The sequence below is a fragment of the Alosa alosa genome, chromosome 20 (assembly GCF_017589495.1).
Source record: "Alosa alosa isolate M-15738 ecotype Scorff River chromosome 20, AALO_Geno_1.1, whole genome shotgun sequence".
In the NCBI taxonomy this organism is placed as follows: domain Eukaryota; kingdom Metazoa; phylum Chordata; class Actinopteri; order Clupeiformes; family Clupeidae; genus Alosa; species Alosa alosa.
In genome coordinates this window covers 29131121-29159117 of record NC_063208.1, presented here as the reverse complement: position 1 = coordinate 29159117, position 27997 = coordinate 29131121, and the positions used below count along the sequence as shown (strand labels likewise).

The window sequence follows — 27997 nt, the reverse complement described above, 5'->3', positions numbered from 1 at the left end:
ATAAACAAAATGGGTACACTCCCTTCCATTGTGCAAGGCAGGTGTTGAACACCAGTGTCTGATCTATCAAGTACTCCTAGTTTTGCTCAACTTGAATGTATTTTACATTTTTTATCAGTGACAGGATAAAATGCCTAAGATTCAAGCTAAAATTCCTCAGGAAAGTTTCACAGCCCAGAGATTTTCTATCACATTGAAGGTGTGTGTGTGGGTGTGTGTGTTAGTGTTACATCTCCTGTATGAACATTTAAAACGATAAACACAGCAGCCAAACCAGCCTGTGCCATCTGTTCTCGTAACTTTGTCCAATAGTGAGTGTGTATGTGGGTGTATTGATTGGACGTGATGTTGATTGGATTTTTAATGCAAACAGATGCCCTTTGGGAGCCCATTGTAATCCAATGCCAAAGGCAACTGATAATCCACACCAATAAATCAGGAATCATTACAGCGTGGTTGGGGCCTCTGGCTCCAGAGCCCTTTTCCAGAGGGTTGTTAATAGGTTTGTTTGTTGACTTGTGGGCTTCTAGAAATAATTGTTTGTTTTGTTCTGTTTGTTATTGTTGTGGACTCAACACTGGTGTGAGTTCATTATCTGTCCACCAGCTGGTGTCTGCAATGCAATCTGAAATGTCTCTCTGTGATGCCTATAATTTCTGTTCTTTCCAAGTTCATCTCTTCATCTCAGGGGGCAGCCGTGGCCTACTGGTTAGCGCTTCGGACTTGTAACCGGAGGGATGCCGGTTTGAACCCTGACCAGTAGGCATGGCTGAAGTGCCCTTGAGCAAGGCACTTAAAGGAGAATTCCCGTGTGATATTGACCTAAAGTGTGTTGAAACATGATGCCGAGTGTGAACGTATGTCTCATAGCTCACCTCGGCTTGTCCCCTGTACTCAGAAATCTGCCGCTAGTTAGCCAATGCTACCAACAGGGTTTCGTTGTGGTGCCTCGGGCATCGGCCTAGCCATGCAAATAAATCACTGTTTTACACCATTTACGAGGGCTCAAAGTAGCTCCATACTTCATTGGTAGACTTCGAGGGGCCTTGACATTTAAAACGAGACATGGAGAACTTTGAAAAACACTGGTAGTTTATTTACAAGGCGATTTATACAGACAGTATCTTAAGGAATTTTACAGTTCGGCCATCTTGAATTTAGTCATGATAAGTAGAAGCGGCAATCTGAACGAACAGGTATGATAAAGGGATCAGATTCCAAAAATAATTCGAGTGGAAATGCATGGATTCCAGTTGCTGCTACTAGAAACAGCTGAATCCCATCATTCCACTGGATGAATTTTCTGAATTTCTGAGTGCAGGGGGACAAGACTGAGGTTATCACACGAATTATCCTTTAACCTAACCCCAGCCTACTGCTGTTGTTGCGAGGCAGCTATGAGACTTCACCTCACCTGTGTCACTGTGTACTGAATGTGTTTCATCATGTTTCAAAATGCCAAATTTCCCTCACGGGATCAAAGGTCAAAATCACAAAATCGGGAATTCTCCTCCCCTCCCAACACCCCAGCCCCCACTTCAACCCATCAATAACCCAATTTAAAATACTAATACTGCTGTTGATGCAGGCAACAAGCCTCAATCACACACACCAGGCACTTTCAATAAATGGTAAAGAACTAGATATTTAAGTGCAGTATAAAAAGCGGCTTTGTGGGTGGATGGAAATTCACCTCACCTGTGTAGCACTCCAATAGTTCACTGTATAAATGCTGAATGTGTTTCACTAATTCCCAGGCACTTTGAATAGGATAAATAGGCCTATAAAGGGGCTTACATATAAATTTCCAACGAGTTCCCAAACCATTTGTCACCTGGGATCAAAGTTATAGGCTAGGTTTATATACTAATACTTATACTCTCGTTTCTGCCTGATAATAAGGTCAATGCTTTAGCTCTAACCTTTCTCTCTGCCTTCCATCCATGTGGGACACTAAAATCCGTCGACTTCAAAAATCCTGTAGCAGTAACAGTTTCGGAACCCCCTAATGCCATTAGACAAGTGGGGAACCATGTAAATAGACTTGATGACATGTAGATCATTCCCATTCCCAGGAGTTTGCTCCATTCTAGCCCTAGGCCTCGCGTTATAAATATTGGTTGGACTTCTCCCAATAAGACTTTAAAAATGTAAGATGAGCGTGCAAGAGGAGATTTTGGCTTCTCTGAAAAGTGTATTGATTTGAAAGAAAGTGTCATGTAGGCTTACGACGCAGGGCCGCGATGAAAGTTCTGAGGGCCGGCCCGCACCTTGGCCGGTCCACCGGGAAAACTCCCGACCGTCCCAATTGCCACTCTGCCCCTGCTTATACTTATACTTATACTTAGACTTATACTCTTCACCTTCACAAGTGTCAAGTGTCCGTGTGGAGCCTAGTTCTCCTGTGGCTTTCCTACTCTGTGGGGAGTGAGCAAATGAGCTTTGGATGTGGCCAGCTGGTGTTTGGGTTGCATGTTTGAACAAAGGATATTGTGGGTGACAGCTCCCAAGGCAGAGATGTTAGGAGGCACCGTGTCATCCACTGTTACCCTTCCACACACTGATCAAACGCACTCGGACACCCTTAGTGACCAGAGACTCCAGAAATAACCGCTCTGAGGAAACCTTTTAACAGAATTATGAGAATATTTTCCTCATGGATCATCTTCAGAGAGAGGGAGGGTATGCGTGCCCTGCAGACGGCTTATTTCCATGCTGAGTACTCAATTCAACTCCATTCAATTGAAAAAGCTTTATTGGCAAGACCATTAACAAAATAAGTTTTGCCAAAGCATGCGGTATATACGTTTAGTCACTGCACTTAGAGTACTCCCTGTGCTTTCCTTTGGAAAAAAGACTAAGGCCACCACCTGGTTGGTTATTTGGGGGAATATTTTACTCATAATTTTTAATCCTTTGTTCACACACACACACACACACACACACACACACACACACACACACACACACACACACACACACACACACACACACACACACACATTTAAAAAGGACCTGTGCGTCCAACCCATCTTGGAATCTCACTTTCTCACTTTCTGTGCATTACGCATCGACAATCTGCTTTGGTTGTTGTGAGGCTAGGCCACCATGACCAGGGGAACTCGGCCCTTCCTGCCTCCCTCAGCTGACTTCCTGTTTGGCCAAGCCAAAGCCCTCATGTCTCCACCTCTCTCTCTCTCTCTCTCTCTCTCTCTCTCTCTCTCTCTCTCTCTCTCTCTCTCTCTCTCTCTCTCTCTCTCTCTCTCTCTCTCTCTCTCTCTCTCTCTCTCTCTCTCTCTCTCTCTCTCTCTCTCTCTCTCTCTCAGAGAAGAGCAGAGCAGTTCTTGTTGCAGTCCAGTTGGGGATGAGAGGTTTTGTTGTTTTTGCCATGCGATCCCTCCAACATGAGGCCAGAAATGCAACTGTGACATGATCAAAGCAGATCTTATGACATTCCGTTTGGTATGGTCAGCTCTGCCACTAAATAGAAGAATGTTCGGTGTTGAGGTTCGGACACAGCTGATATACAGGTCAAGTTTGGGTGAGCGGGCTTCTGAGCCCGAGGAGAGTCGGGACAGCCTGAGCCCGAGGTCTGCAGATGGCTGTGCCTGCGCCTCAGCAGGAAATTGTGGGCTTTAGGCCCTGGTCTCTCCCTAAGGCTCCATCAGCCCTGTACGTCACGCTATGGGCACGCACTCAACCTAAACAAGACCTTCTGAAACGGTCCCTAGCGCAGGCACCCGAAAAATACATCAGCTGGGCTACACCCCCTCTTAAAATCTCTCTCTCTCTCTCTCTCTCTCTCTCTCTCTCTCTCTCTCTCTCTCTCTCTCTCTCTCTCTCTCTCTCTCTCTCTCTCTCTCTCTCTCTCTCTCTCTCTCTCTCTCTCTCTCTCTCTCTCTCTCTCTCTCTCTCTCTCTCTCTCTCTCTCTCTGCGTCCCCAGTGTGTGCTGAGTGGGAGATGTATTGTTTTTAGAGCTGCCTCACCGTGTTCATGAGCTAAATCACTAAATCCAGCCAAACATTCTCCTTGGAGTTCTGCTGTGGCAGGTCCCCTGTCTCCCTCTCTCCTCTCCCTGGTGTGCACATCCCTCCTCTCTGTCCCTCTCCCCCTCCTTTTCACTCTCCTCCTCCTCCCAGTCCCCTCCCCATTCCCTCTTAGCTGTTTGCTCACACTGGCTCTTTGCTACTGGAGTTGGCTATTGGTTGGCCCATTTGGAAAGGGGAATTGCTTTTGTAAGCAGTGGGCCAGAAGATTTGCCAGGGATTTCTCTCTCCATCTCTCACTTATATTTAGTCTTCTGTCCTTTCAGTTACTTACTTCCCTTTCACCCAGTTCCCCCTTGCCCTCCATCTCTGGAGCCATCTCTCTCTCTCTCTCTCTCTCTCTCTCTCTCTCTCTCTCTCTCTCTCTCTCTCTCTCTCTCTCTCTCTCTCTCTCTCTCTCTCTCTCTCTCTCTCTCTCTCTCTCTCTCTCTCTCTCTCTCTCTCTCTCTCTCTCTCTCTCTCTCTCTCTCTCTTATCAGAAGAACTAGTGAAGGCTGATTTGTGTGTCAAAGGAAAGCTGACTTTGCTCTATCGTCATGGAGACAACAGGAGGGAGCAGAAGGCCTGTGTGAGGGGGTTTGAGGCTTTGTTGATAAAGCTCTCTTTATGGGAACAGCTGGGCCTTTGGCTGCTTTGAATGGCTCTTCTACGCTGTAATTCAGTCTGGCGTTTATTTATTTCTGTAAAACATGCACGCGCTGTTCCCCTTCAATCTCATTTTCACCTTCTCTACACTATTGGCTCCTCTTACAGCATGTGCACTTTACAAGACTAATAGGTGATTGGATTCATATATATGTGTGTGTGTGTGCACGCATAGAAAACACACAGAGACACACATCACTGCATGTTCAGCAGGTGGCTCAGCAAGATATCAGAGAATATTTGCCAGTGGGAGGCTACGTCCTTTGAACATTTCCAAACTGAGCCTTTAGCACATACTCCTAAGCACATCTACCCAGTGATCAGCATAACCCAGCATCCCCCCACACAGAGAAGTAGAGTTTGGGTCCTGTTGGTTCCAGTTATGCTTCCCACCATTACATTTCCCAAACCCCCTCGCTTACTAGAGACCAGCCATCTTTGGCTAATAAAAAGCCCAGTGTACTGCATAACAGTATATCTCTGAGTAATTACGCATCTTAACTCATGTGCAAGCTAACTGCCATTTTTGTTATTTGTGGAACAAAACCATCTAATGGCACCGATGACACTAGCCTCCAAATCCCCTGTCGGCTCCGCCACCACCTCAGACTGCACTAAATGGTATTACGCGCCAATTTACCAGCAACCACAGCCATGTCCCTGACATCTGTGCGGATGAATTAACAAACAGATGTTTTCATTTGCTCTGGTAAGGAGAGGAGGACACTACTGTTTGTGCACAAACACATCCCAGTTCCCAGTTCAAAGGCCTGCTGCTGTACTGGCCTGCTGGTGAGGAGGTGCAGGGACACTGCAGGAGGAGGGATCTGCTGCACTGGCCTGAGATCTGCTGCTGTACTGGCCTGCTGGTGAGGAGGTGCAGGGACACTGCAGGAGGAGGGATCTGCTGCATTGGCCTGAGATCTGCTGCTTTGGAGAGCAGCACAGAGATGGGGCTGCATCTGGAGCGCACATGTGTAGGCTATGTGTGCAGGGATATCCCCACTTTTGCCAAGTTAAACCTCTGTCTGTGTGTGTGTGTGTGTTCATTTTCTTTCAAGGAAAGTGTGTTATAATAACAGATTTCTCCTTTAAAATAGGGATGTGTTGGCTGGCGTCCCACATTCCTGGCTGGTGCGCTGAGCCGGCCTGCTGTGGTCCTATTTCAGGCTCTCACGTGAACTCGCTTTAGCGCCCTTCACAAGTAGAACAATCCATGTCTGTGATGTTTTTTTTTCTACTTAATGGCTCCATTGTGATTACATATTAATCTGCAACCAAGGAAGTCGCTCCGCCTCATCACAGATAATGGGAGTGTGCAGTTTTATTTTAGCACAGCGTTCATATCATTTATGGCATGCTTTACTACATTTTTAGTCTCTTTGTTCACTGTTTGGGTGTTGTCTGCATGAAGGTTACTGGAGCAGAGACCTCTCTCTCACTCTCTCTCTCTCTCTCTCTCTCTCTCTCTCTCTCTCTCTCTCTCTCTCTCTCACTCTCTCTCTCTCTCTCTCACTCTTACAGTCTTTTTATCTGTTCTGATGCTCTGTACACAGCAGGGGATTACACACAGCCCCACATATCCTGTCTTATTGAGTTGGGAGACTCTGAGGAGAGGCGAGGGCCATCTTTGAGTCGGGATGACAGGAAGCACAATAAAAGAGGATGTTTTCTCTCTCTCTCTCCCTTGCTAACACACAGGCACAGAGCCTTGCTGAAAGATCCTAATAGAGATCGCTGGTGCCGTCCTGTGTGGACGGAGGGCCAGAGTACGGTCCTGCCGTTAGACAGAGGTCTGCTTCTCTCCTGTGTGGGTGGGGGGGGTGCTTGCTGGCCACAGCCTCTCGATGGATCACTACAGGCTCTGGGCATGGACCCTCTCATTCACCACCCGCACCGGACTTCTCCCTTGTTCCTAGAGACTCAAGGTTATTTTGGCTTCACTGTACATGGGTTCCTCACTGCCCTAGTTCTATATGGCTTTGGGTGATTGGACATGTTAGTGAATAAATGCTGTTATGAACTGGAGTTGCTCTATATACAGACATGTGCTTCATTCAGACGTTTAGAATAGCTTGGTGTGTTCCGTGCAGACCTTCACAGTAAGCAGCAAGCCGGAAACCAGCTGACATAATATTGTATCAATCAATGTCCTTCCCAGGGTGAACTGCATAATGGTCTTATAAGAGGTGTGTGTGTGTGTGTTTGTTTGCTGGTATGGACAGTGGCACCATCAAGAAAAAGTCTGTGTAGTCTTAAGTGAATTTGCCAGATACTCATTGCAATCCAGACACGCATACACACTCTCAGTTTTCCAGAATGTTCCTTTGTAGACTCTTGATGCCTGTGTGGATCTGTTGGAATTGGCATGTATTTGCAGACTGGCGTCTGAAAAGTGCACGGTGAGTTTTGAGTCCCACTGGGCCCTCTGTGTGTGTGTGTGTGTGTGTGTGTGCGCGTATACACGCGCTTGAGGATAACGGGCCATGCTCCGCTCCACCACACACACAAAGGCCCCATCGCTCATTAGCAGAGCTGTGGGCTTCCCGGGGGAGTGTGTTTGTGCATGTGACTGTGTGTGTGTGTGTCTGCCAACGCTTCGCTCACATCTGAGCCCCATCTTTGCCAGCGTCTTGCTCTGAAGAGGGCTGGCATCTTCTCGGCAACTCCTTGGAACAGCCTGATGACGCCTGTCTCCAACACAAAGATGCCATTTCACAGAACTTTTTTATTTAACCCTTTTTAGTCCTGTGTGTGTGTGTGTGTGTGTGTGTGCGTCAGTCATCAAAAGTGATCTCTTCTGAAGCTGCACCTTTTCGGATTGTGTAGAAGGGTAGGTTATATGGCTTATTCACTCATGTTGGTCCCTGATTAAATGGTGTGTGTGTTTAAATGAAAGCAGAGGAACATTGCTGTAATTTATGGCCATGGAAAGCCACTTGGGGGAAAGGTGAACCTTATGTCACTATGTGCACTCCATATGTTCACCAAAGGCAACTTGGCAATTAGCTCAATCCAATACTGGAAGGGGACTGCTAGTGTGTGTGTGTGTGCGCGCGCATGCTTGCCTGTGTGTGTGTGTTTCTGTCAGCGGTCATGAGTTTAATTGCCCCGCAGCTCTGAACAGGATATGTTTTTATGCGTTTATCCGCATCTGTGCTTTAAACTGCTATGAAAGTCGGTCAGGAGAGTGTCCCATGCCAGATGTTGTCCCTGTCGTAGCTCTGGCTGTTCTTTCTGTGTGTGTGTGTGTGTGTGTGTGTGTGTTTCTGTCAATAATCATGGGCAGCTTTCCCTCCAGTCATACTGCTCCCAGGCTCCAGCTCAGAAGGGCACACACACACACACACAAACACACACACACAATCATACAGTGTATGAGGGACAAGCAGAGGCTGTTTGAGACTGAGAGAAGTTCCACAGGAGAGGGAAGGTTGGTTGCAAATGCGAAATGAAAGGAAGACAATAAGTGTGATCTATAAAAGTGGGTGTTGCCTTCTAAATAAAACTGTGTACATTAAGTGAGCAAATCTAAAGATGACATCACAGTGTGCATATGTGTGCATTTGGCTTTGGAGTGAATAGCAACTTTTCACACATTAGCTTATATCTACACACACACACACACACACACACACACACACACACACACACACACACACACACACACACACACAGATTAATTTTCTCACGCCCTGTAGGCTGCACTTAATAATACACCTGAATACAGTTCCCACCAAATACACAGCTAATAATGTCAAACCAGCAGAGTGTATGTGTATGTGTGGTCACATGGTCAAGGCAATTGGGTGACTGTGGACACTTTTGTGTGAATGTGGCTGAATGTGGTTATACAGGCTTATAAAATACAGAGGACAGCCTCCTATATAACTAAACTGGAAGATGTGTGTGTGTGTGCATGCACATCTATGCATAATATAATGTATGTAAATTATATAGCAAATTGTGTGTGTGTGTGTGTGTGTGTGTGTGTTTATATGCTTATTAAGAAGGCACTGGTTTCACCGTCTGCACATCCAATCAGATTCTGTCATGTGCTGCAGAGCATCAGTGCATGCATCAGTCCCGTGTGTGTGTGTGTGTGTGTGTGCGCAAGCAAGCGTATGTGAGAGACTGATGCGTAGCTCACCTGTCAGTGTCATCTCCATCTCAGGAATTCTCTTTTTTGTCTTCTGTCGACACACACACACACACACGCACACATGCACACGTTCATGCCCAGACACACCCCTCCCCTGAGAGAATCTTAGGAAACAATAGGCCTGCTCCAGACACTGTGCATTTAATTGGGCTGTTTGCACCTCTGCAGCATCGGTTTCTTGTAGAGGGAAAAAAACAAGTCAAAAGTAGCGCAAAATGTCTTTGGTGCTCCCGCTCCATCTCTGCAGGCCTGCTCTCTGTGCGCTGCGCTCTTAATGAGTCTGGAGGGGCCGCGAGAGAGAGGAGCAGAAGACCGTTTGGACTGCTTGTTCACTGGTTCCCAGAGAATTGATAGACAAAAGTGTTAGACAGGAAGCTGTGTAGGAGGTGTTTGTCGTGTGTGTGTGTGTGTGTGTGTGTGTGTGTGTGAGAGAGAGTTGGAGAGAGAAAGAGTGAGTGGATGTGTGTGCCCAAATTAAATTGTGGATGTGCCGTTGTGGAAGTGTGAGCGTGTTAGTGGTGAAGTGTGTGTGATCTCCGTGTGTGTGTGTGTGTGGCACAGGGCATCTGTAGTGTTTGTGTGCCTATGTGGTCAGGCCGTGTGAATGCTTCAGCTGGGCTGTAGGTGACCTTTCTTCCGCTGCCACGTCTTTGTTGTGAGAGAACAACAACAGCGCTTCACCTTTTCAGTGCTTATTTGTCCTCTCTCTCCACTGCCTTGCAAACACCATCAAAACATTATTGATATTTTACAGAAAAGCAATGCTCTGAGTATCTTGCATGGCAAGTGCTCAGTTTTAACTCAGAGTTGATCCAACTCTTATGGGGTCATATCATGAACTTGTACTTTATTATTTTCAGGGCCCGCTGAATGCTTTTTTTTGCACATGCATGGACACACGCATGCATGCACGCACACATGCACGCACACACACGCACGCACACACGTACACATACACCCTCACTGGCTTTATTTCACATTAGCTTCCATTCTCCTCCTGGCTCCATGTGCAGTTTCTGGGTGTGGGTTTTGTAAGGCAGACTGTTGTAATGCACTGCAGGCTTCTTATCTGTTATTACTCAGGGAGATAAGATGGCTTTGCGTAATTGTTTTCCTCTCTAAGCAGGAATCTCTAACATGTTGAACGGTGATGTAATTGCGTAGCTGCCAGAGAGGCCATTTAACCAATGTGACAGAGGTGCCAGACAGAGAATATCTGGTTATGTCACACCTCCCACTCGCTTACACACACATGGCCACCTCCACACTTATATTCCTGTCCAACATCACATTTATAGAGTTTACAAGTTGTCTCTGATCCGTATGAGGTTTTAATGCCAGCTTGCTTTCTTAATGCTACATTTAATTGAAAGGTCATTCCCTGCTGTTCTCTGTGAGGCACAAGAAAATCCTTGATGTGTTTTTCTCAGGAAGAGAATCATCAGGTTTATTCTGTGCTTGCTCCAGGCCACCAGGAAGCTTATTGTGCTAACTTGCTAAAGAAGCTTGCTGTCGGCATAATTCACAGTTGACATTGCTTTTATTTGGCTTTAAATAGGCCCATATTGCTGAGCTCTATTTGCAAGCTTTGTTCTTTATTTTATTTAAAGAAGATGCTCTGTGTTATTATTTTTTCTTAATGTTTCACTTAAGGAAATCTGCATGTGTATTCTAGGCTGCCTTTATTAGAATTGGCTAGGGACAACAGATCAACATTAGCAATCACAGCTAATTTTGGCTTATTTAAACCTTTTGTCTGTGAATTTAGGAGCATTGACCCTATCAAATAAACAAATAAATAACCAAATGAATAAATGAGTGATTTTTGGTTTCTCATGTAAGGAGAAAAAGCCATAGTTGCTGCATGGCATTAAGCCTTATTTGATCACTCATTCTGTAGTAGTGCTGTAACATCAAGGCATTTATCGGCAAAATGACCAGATGCAGACGCTCCGGTAATGTTACGGAAACGCAGCGGAAAACGGATGCCGTGCGCCCATGACTGGTGACGCTGCTAACAATAACATTTCTGCTGAGGGGGTGAGTGGGGGGGCACAGTGCCCTTCCTGTGGTCACCATGACGATTCCACTTAAGACCATAGCAAAAGGATGTAGTCATATGCGGATGAAGAGGTCGAAAATTCAATCAAGGTCACGCGGCGCATGTTGGTGGGTTTCCCCACTGTGAGTGGAGCCTTCCTGAGCTCCTCTTGTCTCATAGCCTCTTCTCTGGTGAATACCCCAAAATACTGTCATATGTTCTGCTTTGGGTTTATGGTTTTGGCCTGTGTGTGTGTGTGTGTGTGTGTGTGTGCGCGCTATGGATTGGACTGCATCCTGGTGTGTATGGATTGGACTGTGACTGTTCCTCAAATGTTCGTTCTCAATAATAATCCTAATCCATGTGCCATCCCTGGACAGCAGGTTCCTGAAATCGGACTGTGTGTGTATCATTTAGAATTCTGAATGGTTTCTCTTTTTCTCTGCAGGATGACAGTGATGGAATCCCCTGGTCGGAGGAGCGGGTTGTGCGAAAGGTGCTCTATCTCTCCCTCAAGGAATTCAAGAGTGCCCAGAAACGGCAGCTCAGCGATGACCTCACAGATGGAACCAAAGGCTCCAATGGTAAGTGACGTATGACCTTTAAACTCTGTGCTGAAGATCTGTGGGACTTCACCTTGTGAGATGGGGACACAGGCTGTGCATCTCCTCCCATAAATGTCAATACCACTCAAGGTTCTCAGATTCTATGATAGATACTCCCACATCAGATCATAGTGCATCACAACTCATTTGAACACAATCCTACAACTACAACGGCTCTTTAATGTTCTGTAGTGGAACAGCATGTCAGCTGGTGTGCAATTGTGAAGCATGACAAAGAGAAGCTACATGCCAGTGTGCTTGTGTGCTTGGATACGTGAAGCATCCGACGTCTCCTCTGAAGCATTCACATCACATAGACACATCACAGACACATCACACACACACACACACTCCCCAGGAAATACACAATGACTGGAGACTGAGTGAATGTAGAAAACTGAGCAAGCGTAACAAAGAGAACAAGTGTATGAGAGAAAGAGAGGAGGGAATGTAGGCATAGGTGGTACAGCAGCTACAAAGAACACCCTTGAGAACTGGAGAGCTGCAGGGAAATAAGAAAGTGTGAAGAAAGAGGAGATGGAGCCCTCAATAGATTGTTGACTCCTGACTGTTTTGTATCAACTTTTCATTTTCCGTTTCATTTATTGATGTTTGTAAGATCTCCCAATCCTGTGCTGGGCTTGTAGATGGCCTTGAGAGCACCAATAGAAGGCCACGACCGTGTCCTGGTCAGGTATTAGAGTAGAGCACATGCACATACCAGAGGCCCTGTTCAGAGATATAGCACTGCTCAAATACAGGTGCTCTGACTGGGGTCAGAAACTACATTCTGATAAGAGTAGTTTTGGAAACCTTTTGAACTAGGGTTTTTGGGTTGAAAGGTCTGTCCACACCGCTAACGATAACTATAAAGACAACTGTAACCATAGTGATATGAATGTCCACACTGACCAGTCATAAGGAAAGTCTCTCTTCATGTTCATGAATGTGATGTGTCAAATTTGATGGATTCTGGTTGGTTGTCAGTATTTCTATCATTCACAAAATACTGCTGACCATGATCTTTAGCAATAGTATTCTTTCTGACTTCCACAGTAACTTCCTATGTATTAGCCACATTGTGTAAACAGCATGATGGTGTTTTATGGCAATTTAAAAAAAGCCAAAACCGTGTATTGACCTAATAGCCCAATGAATCAGAATCAGATTGCGTTTTACTCCGAAATGTATTCCCAGTAGCCCTCCCCTGTTTATTTGATTGCAAAATCAATGTATAAACCTCGGTTAATAGGTGTGGGCGCTGTCATTCTAATTATCTAGATTAGAACGATCATTTAGATGGAAGTTATTGCTGTTATCTTTCATGCTTATCGTTGGCAGTGTGGATGGGCCTTAAGCCACAGACAGCACATGAGCTAAGTTGTGTGCAAGAGCTTGGCAATGTGTCAGAAGATGAACCCTACTGTCTTTGAAGATAGGAGTTAACATTTTTGTCGTGTTTTGAAAACGAAAGTGCTTATTTCTTTGAGAGGGTGTTGCTTGCTGTTAATGGAAGCAGGTGATTGGCAGGTAAAGGTGTGGATGGAGCGGGGGTGGCATTACCTGTCAGCCAGCAGCGTGTCACTCTAAATACCATCCCCCATCAATGTGTCGCTCTTAATAATGTCCCCATCATTAAATGACTTAAGCATAACCTGCAATCATACTGCCTACCTGTCTCTGTAGTCGCATGCTTCTTTTCTTTGCAGTTTTTTCCACCTTTATTTTTCTAACAGTTTCTTTCCTCTCCTCTCTCTCTCTCACTTTCTCCTCTCACTCACACTCTCTCTCTCTCTCTCTCTCTCTCTCTCTCTCTCTCTCTCTCTCTCTCTCTCTCTCTCTCTCTCTCTCTCTCTCTCTCTCTCTCTCTCTCTCTCTCTCTCTCTGAGGGGAAATAGCTTGCACTCCCTGCCCCTCCACACCACTTTGGCTTTGCATTATTAACCAAGTGATAATTTGCTCTTCCGGCCACCTCCCCACATCCCTCCCCATGCACTTATCTCTCCCTTTCCATCTCTCTCTCTCTCTCTCTCTCCATCTCTCTCTCTCTCTCTCTCCCCTTTCCATCTCTCTCTCTTTCTCCCTTTCCATCTCTCTCTCTCTCTACCTCCTCTCTCTCTCTCTCTCTGCTCTCCCTTGTGGCATCTTCCATTTCATGTCTCGTGTCGATAGGCTTCTAGTTCCTTCCCTCTCAGGAAGTGCTCTTTTCCTGTCCCCTCCTCCATCACTTTCTCTCTCTCTCTCTCTCTTATTAGTTTACACTCCTCCCCTCCTCTCTCCTCCTCTCTCCTCTCTCTCTCTCTCTCTCTCTCTCTCTCTCTCTCTCTCTCTCTCTCTCACACTAGTTTACACTCCTCCCCACCTCTCTGTGTCCAGCACGTCTCCTCACTCCCCTGAGCTCTGCAGTGGTAATTTCCGATGCCCTGTTGCCCTTCTGCAAACAATGTGAAGCACAAAGCCTTGTGTATCAGTGACTATTGTTTTATTTTTATAGTTTTATTTTTGTATTTTTATGTTTACATTTTCTATGCTTCCGTTAGTTTTCTGCGAGCGTGTTGTAAAGCCATCAGATGTCCTGTGTGAGCACTAAAGGAGTCTTAAGATTCTCAGCCCCCCTCGTAGCGGAGGAGGTGAGTGTGGACAGACACGTCTCAAAGGGTCAGTTACCTCCTCAAGCTACTGGACAGGAGGGGGAGACCACAGGTCATACCACTCATTTATTTCTTAATTAATTTATTTAAATGAGTGTTAAGAGAGGAAGCGTTAACATCTCTCTCTCCTTCCTTCCATCTCTCTCCTTCTTTCAGACTCTCTCTCTCTCTCTCTCTCTCTCATTCTCTTGCTCTCTCTCTCACTCGCTCTCCCTTCTCGACTCAGTACAGTGCGCGTTATTCACCCAAGCACTCATCTGAGCCCAGCAGATGTAACACACACAGCGATGAGAAGCGAGGAGAGAAGGCCGAGGGGCCCGGAGGAGAGCGCTGGCTGTTGATCTGAGATTAGCATGTTCTAGCGTAGTACTGCTCCTGTGTTCTGAGATTAGCATGTTCTAGCGTAGTACTGCTCCGGTGTTCTAGTTTTAATTAAAACTACGATGGAAGAAAGGACGTGGTTTCGGCACGTGGAACACATGCAGGGCTGTGCAGCTTGCTTCTGTGAATGATGCTTCATATTTGAATGCCTTTTGAAACGCTCACCGTTGCATTGTGTGATTGTGTTTTGTGAAGGATTTGATTTTCAGCTGGTGCTGCTTGGCTGCAGTCGCTCCAAGACCCTGGCGTCCCTGGAGAGGCGTGCGCTTGCGTCGGGTATGCCGCTTGCTTTGAAGCTTCGGAGCAGCATTGAAATGAGCTTAAAAGAGTCTCTTTTTATTGTTTTCATGCATGAGGTTCTGGAGCTGGAATGAGCACGTTGTTTGTGATCGTCACAGTGAGAGAGGGACCCAGCTGGAGTGTGTGTGTGTGTGTGTGTGTTGAACCCTCACCAGGCTTTCTGTGCCATGGAGCATTGTAGGCCACCATGGTGATTTGACAATGCCCACTTTGTCAGGCTTTTTTCTAGTTAGTGAGTTACTGTGTGTGTGTGTGTGTGTGTGTGTGTGTGTGTGTGTGTGTGTGTGTGTGTGTGTGTGTGTGTGTCTTTTAATGAAGACTACCTACCACAGTGCGCCAATCCTGTCTTGACATACTGCGGTTTAACACACACGCAACCCAACCACCACAAAAATATACACACACTGATATAGTCAAAACCGTTGCCTGGGCATGTTGCTCTCCTTTCTGACCGCGCAGATCTCTAATCTCATGTGTGTGTGTGTGTTTGTGTTTGTGTTTAAAAAGGTGTGTATTTACAAGTATGCGGGCATTGGCACATGGACTATGAAACAAAGAATCCCCTGACCCAAACATGGGCCAAGTGGTTTTAAAGTAGGTGTGGCCCAGGCCTGTCACTCATCGTGAGATGCACACTCTCATGTGACTCACTCACCAAGATGCTGTGATCTTGTGCCAAGTGTGTGTGTGTGTGTGTGTGTGTGTGTGTGTGTGTGCATGCGCGCTGGCACAAAGTCAGGAGTTTTGTTTGTTTTGCTAACACTCAGTGACTGCTATCTTCATTTGAGCCTTTTCTAGTGTCCAAAAGTGACCCCCCTCTCCGCTGAGTGAGATGTCTCTGGCTGGGTCAGCTCCTCTGCACTGCTGTCCCTCTATGTGCCGGCGTCTCTTCTGAGACTCTTTTGTCTCATCAGGCTTTAGTGGCTTTGATTAGTGCGGCCTTGATAGTGTGCCAGTCTGGGTGTTTGTGTACAGGCTTTTGAATGGCACACACAACTGCTCTTGGGAGGAACCTTTCAGTTTTATAGACAGGCTGATGGGTCAGACCCTTTACACTGAATGCATGGATTTGGGTGTGTTTGTGTTTGCATGTACTTCATACGTACTCTCGCCATCTCTCTCTCCACACACACACACACACATTCTGTTCTCCTGTGCACTTATGCTATCTCTCCTCTGTCTGCAGGTTCCCTGAATGGTCAGCTGAAGGGGTCAGGAGGGAAGGGAGGATACAAAGATGGCGGCTCCCGCTCCAAGAATGCAGGCTCAGAATCCTCAGAGGAAGGCCCTGCTAAGAAAAGGTGAGTCTACACCCCCCTACCTGGATATATAGCTTTTCTTGTGAGGAATATTAGCCAACAGTGGTGTTGGTGTTGTTGCTCACTCTTTTGTCTTAGTAATGAGATACTACCACAGATACTGGGTCTCTTTTTTCTTTCTTTCTTTCTTTCTTTCTTTCTTTCTTTCTTTCTTTCTTTCTTTCTTTCTTTCTTTCTTTCTTTCTTTCTTTCTTTCTTTCTTTCTTTCTTTCTTTCTTTCTTTCTTTCTTTCTTTCTTTCTTTCTTTCTTTCTTTTCTTTCTTTTTTTCTTTCTTTCTTTCTTTCTTTCTTTCTTTTCTTTCTTTCTTTCTTTCTTTCTTTCTTTCTTTCTTTCTTTCTTCGACTAGTATTGACATACAAGTTGATTTGCCATTTTACAGCCTCAAGGATGAGGTGTGTGTGTGTCTGCATATGTTTGTGGAAGAATGGAATTAAAAGTGACTGAAGACACAGGGTGGGAAAGAATCCCTCCTCAATAGTGATCCTGCTGTAAATCAGATGCTTTGTGAAGATTGTGTCTCATTAATGCAAATAATTTTGACTAACGATGCAAGTTCATTACTGGCATAACGATATATTACGGCGTAATATTAGAGAGTAAATAGACCTAGCATTTTTACCATGAGTTAAATCCTTAAAAGGAATTGCTGTGTTTGTCAGTTCTAATTAGCCACCCAAAATGCATAACCGTTTACATTGGGGCATTTAGATTCTGCAGTTGTTCATTTAGTTGTATTTGTTGTTAGCAGTTGTGAAATTGTCTCTGGCCTAGATGGAGTGTGTGTGTGTGAGCGAGAGTCTTTGTGTGTGTGTGAGTCTGTGTGTGTGTGAGTCTGTGTGTGTGTGAGTCTGTGTGTGTGTGAGTCTGTGTGTGTGTGTGTGTGTGTGTGTGTGTGTGTGTGTGTGTAAATGCCTTGTTTGTCCAGCTAATGAGTGGACAGTGGACAGGTCCACACAGTTGTAATGAGGTGCTTGGCATCAAGCTCTCCAACATATATCACTGGCTAGAGTGAAGCACTCCCTCCCTTTAAACTCAAATTCCACAATCCCATATCCCTCTCAAACACAGCCACACTTCCACTCCCTCATACCAAAACAGGTATTTATTTATTTATTTATTTATTTATTTATTTATTTATTTATTTATTTATTTATTTATTTAGCTTCTCGTAGCCTGTTTATGTCTTTCTCTTGCTTTCTTCTCCTCTTTATCCATCCAGTTAGACTCTTGTAGAATGATATTAAACCGTATATAATATGTGATGATGGTCATCCAGGATTGTTTTATTTCCTTTCTTGGCTGGAGTGTTTCCGATAGCATGCACTGGCCCAGTGGCTGGCCAAGTCCACTGCTCTCTCTGGTCCCGGCCAGCGCTGCACTGTGAGATTTATGGCTCTTCAGCATCACATGCACTCAAGTGTAAAAGTCCGTCTCCTCACTCTGCTCGTGCTGAGGCCCAAACTTTCCTCTCAGACATCCCATGCTAATCTTTTCTACGGTCATGGTTCAAGAGTGTTTAGCCATATTGGAACACAAAATGTCATGTCAAATTTAGTTTGCTCTCTCTGTATGTGTGAGTGGGTGTGTATGAGTGCATAGCCTCAGTCCAAACAGACATAATAGAAAATATATTGCTGCACTGACACGATCACAGCCTTCTAGAATTTTCCAATCGAAGGGGTCCTGGTGCTTTTGTGAAGTTTGCATGCGTAGCTGTCTATGTGCAGGAGAACAAAGCAGTGTGTGCAATGAGATGGAAGAGCAGGCCTCAACCTAAAAGCCCCGGCCAACCCCAACAGATGTCCACAGCAGGCCTGTCCTCTTAAGGCCATTCACCTGCCAGTGTGTGGTGCTGGTCTTTGGCTACCTGTCATTTAATCCCTGATCGCTAACCTCTAATCAGAGCTCCACCTACTCACCCCATAATTATAAATCATTGCCATGGCAACAGCCCTGTAGAGGAAAGAAAGTGTGAAAGGGAAAGAAGACAGGACAAGAGGTTTGGGGAGAGAGAGGGTCCGACAGTTTGTCAACAGAGAGTGTGTGTGTGTGTGTGTGTGTGTGGGGTGGTGTTGCTATAGACCAGCTTCTCACAGAAGAGGTGATCATTGAAGTCTGCTCTAATTGTTCAACTCCTTGTGTGTGTGTGTGTGTGTGTGTGTGTGTGTGTGTGTGTAAGTAAGATGGGGGAGGATGACTCTTTGGCCCTGGCATCTGTTGACTGCACTAAGTGGCAGAAAGATGGTGATTAAGAAGGTGCCAACACTTCCCCACCTGGCACTGCTTAAACAAGAGAGGTGGGAGAGTGTAGGATCAACACAGAGAGAGAGAGAGAGAGAGAGAGAAGGAGGGATGAAAAAGACACCGAACATGAAGGCGGACTCATGAGAAGGGGGGGAGGCAGCACGCAGGTGCCGAGGCGGGTTGCCTGCTGGGTCTGGGAATGGGCCACAGGTTGGCAGGGTAGAAGCCCCTTGGAGAACGAGACATTTGGGAGAAGAGCTCTGTTTGCTTTCCCAGGGAGAGAGGCGGGGGGGTGCAGGCCTCCTCCCCACATGAGGAGCAGGAGAGGAGGGCATGGGGAGGTGGAGAGGGCCTCCCCCAAGTGGAAACCTTGCGTTGCCTCTTATTGACTTCAACCATCTTCTGCTCCAGCCCTGTTCTCACACACACACACACACACACACACACACACACACACAGCTGAGCAGGAGTGCCAGTTTGCACTAGTGTGCCCCAACAGTGCCAGTGGGGTGTTTATTCACCAGGCTCTCTGTGGCAGTGCCAGGCTTTTTGTTCCCAGTTGGTGCCTCGTCTCTCTTTGGGCGTCTCTGTGTGTGGGAGCGCATCAAAGAGTCAGCACTCTCTCACACACACACACACACATGCACACACTTCACCAGCCTCTCACTCATAGCTGCCACAGAATGAACTATGCAATATGAACACACACACACACACACACACACACACACACACACACACACACACACACCTGCTCATGCTGGCTCATAACGCTTCCATTGATCTCTCCTCCAGATTGGCCTGACTGAATGCTCGTCCATTATGCGCCCTGTCATAATGTGGCTGTTGCTACACGCCAAGTATGCTAAGCAGATTGGAATGAGCAATCAGCACAGTCACCGGCGGAACCAGGGTGTGTGTGTGTGGCCCTGAGCAATCGTTCAGTAACACTCTCCCAGGTGTCGCGTGCGAGAGGGGAGGCCTGATGTGGGCACAGGTGAGCTTGCTGTCTCCCGCACCCAGCTGACTCACGGGGCAGGCATTTCGCCGTTCCCGGCCTCGGTCGATGTTTGGCGCGCTGGGAGCAGTTATGCGCTCAGCCCCAGGGCATCATGGGACAGGATGGGCGAGAGAGTCATCGCCGGAGAGGGAGGGGCAAGCCATGACTCCGCGCTCTCTGTTTACATTACGATTACATTAAGGCCATGCAGGACAGGCTTTCACCTGACGTGTCCTGCATTGGTCATTTAAGTACCAGAGGAATCCCCCTCATTCTCTGTAGTCTTATGAGCCCTTTAGATGGGGATTGTGGGTAGACAGTCTCACATGCTTGTCTCATGCTTCTAGATTTGTCTCAGCACAGTTCTTTTGCTCTATGTATCTCTGCTTGTCTGTGCTCCTGCTATGTCTCCGTGTGCGTCTGTGAGTGAGGAAGAGAGAGTATCACTCACTGTGTCTTTTCACATGGATTCTAGAAGTGTGTCTGTTTCAGTGTAACCACTGCGGCGCAGACACAAACCCCATTGAGTAGATAGTCTTCACCTCTTATTGACCGCCATCTCATCACTGCTTGGATTGTTACTTTGTCTCTGCTCAGCTGCAGCTTTAATGGGAATTGAGATGCAGTACAGACAAGCAAATGCTGTCTTGCATGGGTCCTATTACTCACCTACTCTTCTATGTGCAATTCTGGGCATTTACTATTTCTAATGAAGGCACAAAGATCAACGAAGATCAACACATACACCACCAAATTGTCAAACTTCTCCATGTATGACATTTTTTTCACCACTTAATTCTATCTATAAACTGTTTAGCTTTGGCAGTGCAGATTTTGTCATGCCAGAAAAGCTAATTAAATGTAGAAATGGCAGAAGGTGGCTTGGGTCAATGATTTCTATAAATCAAGAGCTATAAAAAGACTGTGGGACATGCTGGGAGGTCACAGCAAACTTGATACTTGAGTCTCTCTCTCTCTCTCTCTCTCTCTCTCTCTCTCTCTCTCTCTCTCTCTCTCTCTCTCTCTCTCTCGCTCTCTCTCTGGCTCTCTCTGTCCCTTTCGCTCCCCAGCTTTGTCCTGCATTATGCAGTAGTGGGGCTCAGGTTGCCTTTAATGAAATCATGTGCAAATTGGATTAAGTGTGAAGGCCATCATGTAGGTGTCACTTAAGCCGCCCCAGCAGCTCTTAGATCACCCAGAGATGGACAAGCTCTGTGTAATGACACCAAAGACAGGCCAGACACACACACACACACACACACACACACACACACACACACACACACATACTCACTCACACCATATCAACAAAAAGATCGACAGCCACACTCATACACACACCAGCCAGATAGCCCTCCGTGCTATTACACACACACACACACACACACACACACACACACACACACACACACAGAAACAAACACACAGACACACACACAGTCAGATGAGAGAACCTGTAAACAGGCTAGTTCACTGGAATGGCATCACATCCAGGGCTAGCGGTGTCTAGTTGCTAAGGGTATGATTTACACACTCACACACTAACTGACCCAATCCTCTGATGAGCATTGCCTGGTGCTGGCAGGTTTCTGGTCGTGGTCTGGTCTCTGACATGTTGCATTGTGACTGACCTTCAGCCCAGCCAGGCCAGTTCCAAATGAGTAGCTTAACGCTTTTAATGTATGTTTTTATCAGCAGGCATGAACATGGTGCCGGATCCTTTTCATGGCAGGGGAAGTGTTTGTGTGTTTGTCTCATTTTGCCCCCTCTATGGCCCCAAGTCTTTGTGTCATTTGAGTAGTGTGTGTGTGTGTGTGTGTTAGACAGGAGTGAAGGTCACTGGGTCACCAAGTCAGCTCGATGTACCCCCTCCCACTCTTTTTCTCTCTCTCCCTTCATCTATCTGTTTATCTCTCGCCTTCTTTCTCTGCTTGTTCATTCTTGCTCACTTGTTCTCTCCCTAGACAGTGCAGACAGAAAAGCCATAAACATTTTGGCCTGCACATCAGTGCTGTGTACCAGTCTCTCTCGCTCTCTTGCTCTCTCGCTCCAGGCCACCCTCAAAATGACCCTCATTCCTCTCCCTCCTGGGGTCATCCCACACCTCTCTGGCCTAAAGGGGCTCTCCATCATCCCTGTCGGTCTTTCCATACATCTCCTTCTACACTATGAAGTGTGTATATGTGTGTGCATGCTTGTTTTTGTGTTATGTGCATCTGGGGGTGTGTGTGTGATGATGATGATGAGGATCTGTAATGAATAGGATTTAGAACAAAGGAAAGGACTTTATGAAAGGTTTAGGAAAGGTGCTTATAGGAGTGTAAATGTGCACACGTACACACAGACACATGTTTCCTTGCAGGTGTCTGAGTCAACTGCTGGCCTGTTCTGCTGGGCTAGTTTCTAAAGGCAATACACACATATCTCAGCATGTGTTTGCCTGTGTGTTAGGGTGACTTAAAGTGTGTGTGTGTCAGGATAGTTCATCAGGACCATGTGGCTGTTCTGGAACTCATTAACTGCTGTGAAGGACAGAAGGACAGAAAGGCACTCTGAGTCCTCTCCACCCACCCACTGCCTGTGTGTGTGTGTGTGTGTGTGTTTGCATAGCTGTGTCTCTTTGTGTCGGAGAGGGGATCCTTTCCCTCAACGGGCCTCTTTTTGTTTTACGCCAGCTTTCATCAGGACACAAACATGGGTACGAGTGACACGTCCAAACATGGCTCCTGCGTTAAAAGCACAGAGATGCCTTAACGAGCCCTGGACAAAAGAGGACTTGTGGCTGATCAGTGTGCCTGTGAGGGAGGTGGGAGGTAGGGCTCCCTCAGACCACAGAAGACCAAACCGCAGAATAATTCCTTATCTTCCGTGTGGTTATGTTGTTTGACCAGGAGTCCTCAGTGTGCGTGTGTGTGTGTGTGTGTGTGAAACCTCAGGAGTGTGCAGGCTGTTGATGGGTGTGTGTTGACAGAGGGGACTGGACAGAAATTGGAAACATGTGCGGCCCACTTCAGCCCTCTGTGCTGGGCTTGATGTGGCTGCAGAGCAGTTGATGCAGGACTGCAGGCGCTGTGAGGGTAAAGGAAAGCACACAGGGCTGATGGGCCATCACTGGAGCAGTGATCTGAGCGGTGTATATTCCATTTCACAATGATTGAATTTGGGTTTGATTTGGATGTGTGCTTCAGTGTGAAGTGTGGCATAGTACAGCTGAAGTGAACCCATTGTGGAGTCTGCCGACTCTTTTTGCCTATAGGTCCCTCATCCATCCTTCTTTCTTTCTTTCTTCTTGCCCTCCACCATCCATCTCTTGCTCTCTCTCTCCTCTTCCCCCCATGTGTCCTGTGTGGGTGTTGGTGTGTCTGATCTAGTGAGCATGCTGGCCTGCTGCTGAGACCAGGACCAACTCCCACAGCTCTGGAATGCTTTGATGCAGTGTGTGTGTTTGTATGTGTGTGTTTGTGTGTGTGTGTGAAAGAGACAGTCATGTGAGCATAGGGGTGGATCAAGCGTATCATCTCCCCCTGGCGCCGGTGTGCTTTTGTGCCCCCCCCAACCGACCGGCACACACTCAAGTATTATTAAGTAGAGAAGTCCAAACCAACCTGACCATTGCACAGCCTATTGACACTCATAGTACATCTGCAGCATCTCTCCCTTCTATACACACACACACACACACACACACGCGGGCATGTATGTTCCTTTTATCTCCGTTTCCTGATAGAATTGTGCTTGTAAACCATCCCTGTGTGTGTGTGTGTGTGTGTGCGTGTGTGTGTGGAATAAGGAATAAGATAAGCCTGCAGCTTTAATGTTGATTGTCTTTCTGCTCACACATAAGCCTGTTGTTTGTAAAGCTAGGTAACGGTGAGCTCACTCTACTTTTCTGCCTTTCTTTCATCCCATTCCTCTCTCTCTCTCTCTCTCTCTCTCTCTCTCTCTCTCTCTCTCTCTCTCTCTCTCTCTCTCTCTCTCTCTCTCTCTCTCTCTCTCTCTCTCTCTCTCTCTCTCTCTCTCTCTGTGTGTGTGTCTCCCTCCCTCCTGCCTGCATCGTGCCCTATCGTTTACCTGTACTTGACCACACCGTTAGCCTCAGGATATAGCCAGTGTTTCACTCAATGTTAGATGGCTTTTTTTCTTCCAGCAAACAACCTGAAGGCTAATCAATAACACACACACAGTTGTGTGGTGTGTGTAATAATGGATTAAAAGCTTTCTGTGGGTATTGGATTAGAATGAACCACACAAATACAAATACAAATGATTCTTTTCTCTTGCTGCTCACATTCTGACTAGACTACTGTAGTAGCCGAAGCTTGGTTCTGTCAGGAGCAAATCTATCCTGTCTCTCACTTCCTCTTCTGGTCCACCTCATGTCTCACTTCACCATCCCACACACCACCATCCTCTCTCTCGCTCTTGCTCTCTCTCTCTCTCTCTCTCTCTCTCTCTCTCTCTCTCTCTCTCTCTGTGTGCATGTCAGGTGATCCTTATGTGGTTGTAGGTGTGGACTTTGGTTTAGTCAACTTCCCTCTGAATCCTGCTCCTTGCCGCTGTGAAGTCAAGATGCATCACTCTTAAGTGGCTCTGAGACGAAGAGAGAAACAGGAGAACCTGAGACTGAATGACTGGAGGAGGAATGAGTGCAAGAAATGGAGAACTAGGTTGGAAAGCGGGGCAGGAGAGGTGGATTGGAGAGGAGAGCGGTGGAGAGCCAGTGTGAGGGCAACCCATATGTGAGTGCTAGGCTAGGCTAGGCTAGGCTAGGCTAGGCTGTAGCATTCCGTGCTGCATTATCATGTTAAGCTGCTAGCTCCCACTCAGCTGCTTGTATTATTTCTTCTGATTGATGATGATGCCAATGCCCCCCACCAGGCCTCTCATTGCCTCCCTTTGTGCTCCATTCAGTCTTATGTTCAGCCCTCCCTTACACACACACACACACACACACACACACACACACACACACACACACACACACACACACACACACACAAGGTTGAGTAAGAAGCTAGCATGCGCCCCGCTCCAGCAGGGCCCACTGAAGGGATCTGGGCTCATTGTGTTGGTCGGGGCTGAATTATGCATGCCTGTCCCTCTGAAGAGCCCATTGTGAGAGGCCCTATCTAGCCCCGTACAGAGCGAACAGGGCACCGAGCTCCATGGGGCTATTGTGTGTCGCTCCCCTGTTTAGTGAGCACTGGGAGGAGATGGAGTGCTTGTGTGGAGCCAGTCATACCCCCCCCCCCTTTTCCAGGCACTCTTCTTTACAGCTGATTCTTTTTTTAGTCAGGCATTAGGGAGGACAGCCAAGCAGGATGTGGATTAAGAAGCCTCTCTCTTTCACGCTTGTAAGAGTCTAGCGATACTTCTTGCAGAGCCAGCAAATGTCCTGTATCTGCCATTGTTCATTATCCTTCTAGGTGTTTGTGTATTCAGGCGTTATGTCTGAGGTTGTCCACACTAAAATGGTAAAAATTAGGGGGTTTTTTTGCGTGTAGGCGGTTGAGTCCTTTGTGGTGTGCTTTAAGCGGCCCAGGCTGGGTTGTGCGCGTGAGGACCATGCTGAGCTCATTCACTCACACTCTCCCGGGGCAGCATTATCACCTGCTCTGGGTACACACGCCGTGCTCCCACACACACGGCTCCCATTTCACTCCACTGACGAATGAGCGCGTGGCTGTGAAAACACCTCCCTGTCATCACTCACCCCTGGTCATTTCTCAAGCTCTGACCATACAAAGACCCCAACTGGCATGTTGGGGGTCAGAGGAGGCTCACAGGGAGAGCGGAGGCAGCCCCCCCAACCCCCACCCCTCAGCACTAGTGTGGCTTCCTCCTGTTTGTTTGCCTTCCCATCTGCTTCCAATAGGCGGCCGTGCTCTGTGTTTATGTCTGCCCGACGTGCTGAGAGATTGACGTTTTGCTCGCTGGGTCAGTTTGGCTCTCCCCAGGCCAGTGGCTCTGGACATTGTGCTGTGTCACGCTCTCCAGAACAAAGGGCCGCCAGGCCCCACCATGACCGGGCCGTGTCTGTTTTAGCTCCAGCTCTGCCACGGACAGAAATAACACAGAGGATGGCCTCGCCTGGCCATAGAGGAGTGGCTGGTCAGGAGCAGCTTTTACACTGCGCCGTCTAGACAGAGTCTTTGAACTGGGGGCACCCTCATCATTTTATTGGCCAGCCTCTGGTCCAGTGTGCAGACCAGACCAAAGGGAGACGGGCCCTTTAGAAAGGCTCTCACTTGCTCCTTAAAGTAAGGCAACAACAGAAAGTCACCACTCCCATCCAAAACCTGTCTTCCATTAAACGCTGTGGTTCTTTTCCTTACTGTGGTTAATTCCAGGAGAGTACTCCTCTTTTCTGTAGCCAATAACTCAGTGTCTTAGACCTTTAGGACCTACTTCTGTTTATGTGAATGACCGCTGTCAAGCTTTTGTTTTTGTTTAGGCTAACAGTAGGCTAACTTAACCTTCTAACACTATTCCGGTCAAAATGACCGATTTACACATTCCCTGTACCATAAATATGGAATTTTTCATCAGATTGCCTCAAGATCTTGTGATATCCTTCACAAAAGGCTTTTGAACACATAGAATTGATTAGGACTACTTTCTTTGAATTTTGAGTGATTTATTCAATTTAGAAACACTTTTTTTGTTCACGGTCAAAAATGACTGCCATAGGAAATGATTGGGAAAGAGTATAATTTTCATCCAGGAGATAAAAATACATCTCCTTACATACACGCCTACAACTTACCACCAATGTTCCCACACACACAACCACCCACACACACACACCCACACCCACCACCCCCACACACACACACACACACACACACACACACACACACACACAAACACAAACAGACACACATAAAGCACACACACATGTACACCCACTCACTCACACACACACACACACACACACACACACACACAGTTCATGTTGTCAGTTCATGTTCATGTTGCCCACTTGTGCATTTATTCACGCACATCACAACCACCCCCAATACAAAAAAACACACACACACACAGAGTTCATGTTGTCAGTTCATGTTGCCAGTTCATGTTGCCACTTGTGCATGTGAATCACCAATGTTCGCACACACATGCATGCACACACACACACCCCACACACAAACAGACACACACACACACACACACACACACACACACACAGTTCATGTTGTCAGTTTATGTTGTCATGTTGCCACATGTGCATGTGAACCACCAATGTTTGCACACACATGCATGTATGCACACACAGAAACACTCACACCCACACGCACACAAACAGACACACACACACATTTACAACCTCTCACTCACTCACTCACTCACACACACACACACACACACACACACACACACACACACACACACTCACACACAGTTCACGTTGTCATGTTTCCACTGTGCATGTGAACCACCAGTGACTGTTTGCACACATTCACGCACATACAAACACACATGTTGTAGATGTTAATTATCTAATAAGGTTCTGTTTACAATAAATGTTCTATTAAATAATACTTTTTGTCATGGTATTGGTATTTTAAGAGCAGTTAAAACTGTCCAGGTCAAATTTGACCGTGAACAGTAAATTAAAGGGGCTAGCAACGAACAGTGTTTAAAGGTTAACCGTCTATGTCTAATATTAAATTGAACATTCACCTACTCTTTATTAACTCCATTTCCTCACTCAGATGTGATGAAATCGCTGTTCTCTCACTTTAAATGAATGGAATGTTTGTGTTGGATAATTCAATGCAATATGCGGAGTGATGACACTGACCACTGACATTGTCCCACCCCTAGTGTTGAATATTGCCTCCTATATCCAATATATATAAGCTTTGATTAGGGTTCAAATCTAGACAAATGTTTCACCCATAGCACCAATGTAATAGGGAATTAGAAGTGTATTAGATTACCAACAACATAATTCAAACTCTAGCTGTGTATTAGCCACTGGCTGTTTTTTGGGTAGAAGAATGATCTGGACATTGGTGAAAGTAACTTACACTTACAGTTACCGTTACCTTGGTATTAGTGAGTATATGAAATGGATCTACAGGTAGAGTGCTACTCTAAATGTTGTAGACAGGCTATTCTGAAGCTCTATGGCATTTCTGATGCACACAGTTCTGTTTCTATGTGCATCACTGTCACTGGCGTGCACAGCACAGGTTCACGTTTGTGAAATAGTGGTCGTCAAAGTAAACCCATCAACAGGATGTGGATTACTTTTGCTAGGCCATGCACCTCCCTTGTGAGGACCCCAGACATCTTCTGTGAACATCCTGTTTATGTGTGTGTGTTTATGTGTGTGTGTTTGTGTGTGTGTGTGTGTGTGTGTGTGTGTGTGTGTGTGTGTGTGTGTGTGCGTTTGTGTGTGGTTGTGAGTGCCATAAACTATCAGAACAAATAGCTAGTACTCTGTCTTAGGAGGTGTACTTAATTTGGTCTGAAGCAGCTTGCTGCACTGCTCTAATGGTGGGAAATGCCCTGAGCTCTGTGGAGGGCCTGTGGGATGGCCTGGTGTCATTAGTGCTCTCTGAACACAATTGATGGAGCTCCACAGAGCTCACG

The 27997-nt window shown here is 46.5% G+C and overlaps 1 protein-coding gene across 1 annotated transcript in view; it reads left to right on the top strand.

The window, feature by feature from the left end:
* Positions 1 to 27997, top strand: part of jarid2b (jumonji, AT rich interactive domain 2b) — a 94555-nt gene that overhangs the window by 36434 nt on the left and 30124 nt on the right. Inside the window, 2 exon segments of the mRNA XM_048229361.1 lie at positions 11344 to 11479; positions 16019 to 16133. Of these exon segments, the coding sequence (XP_048085318.1) occupies positions 11344 to 11479; positions 16019 to 16133 (251 nt within the window).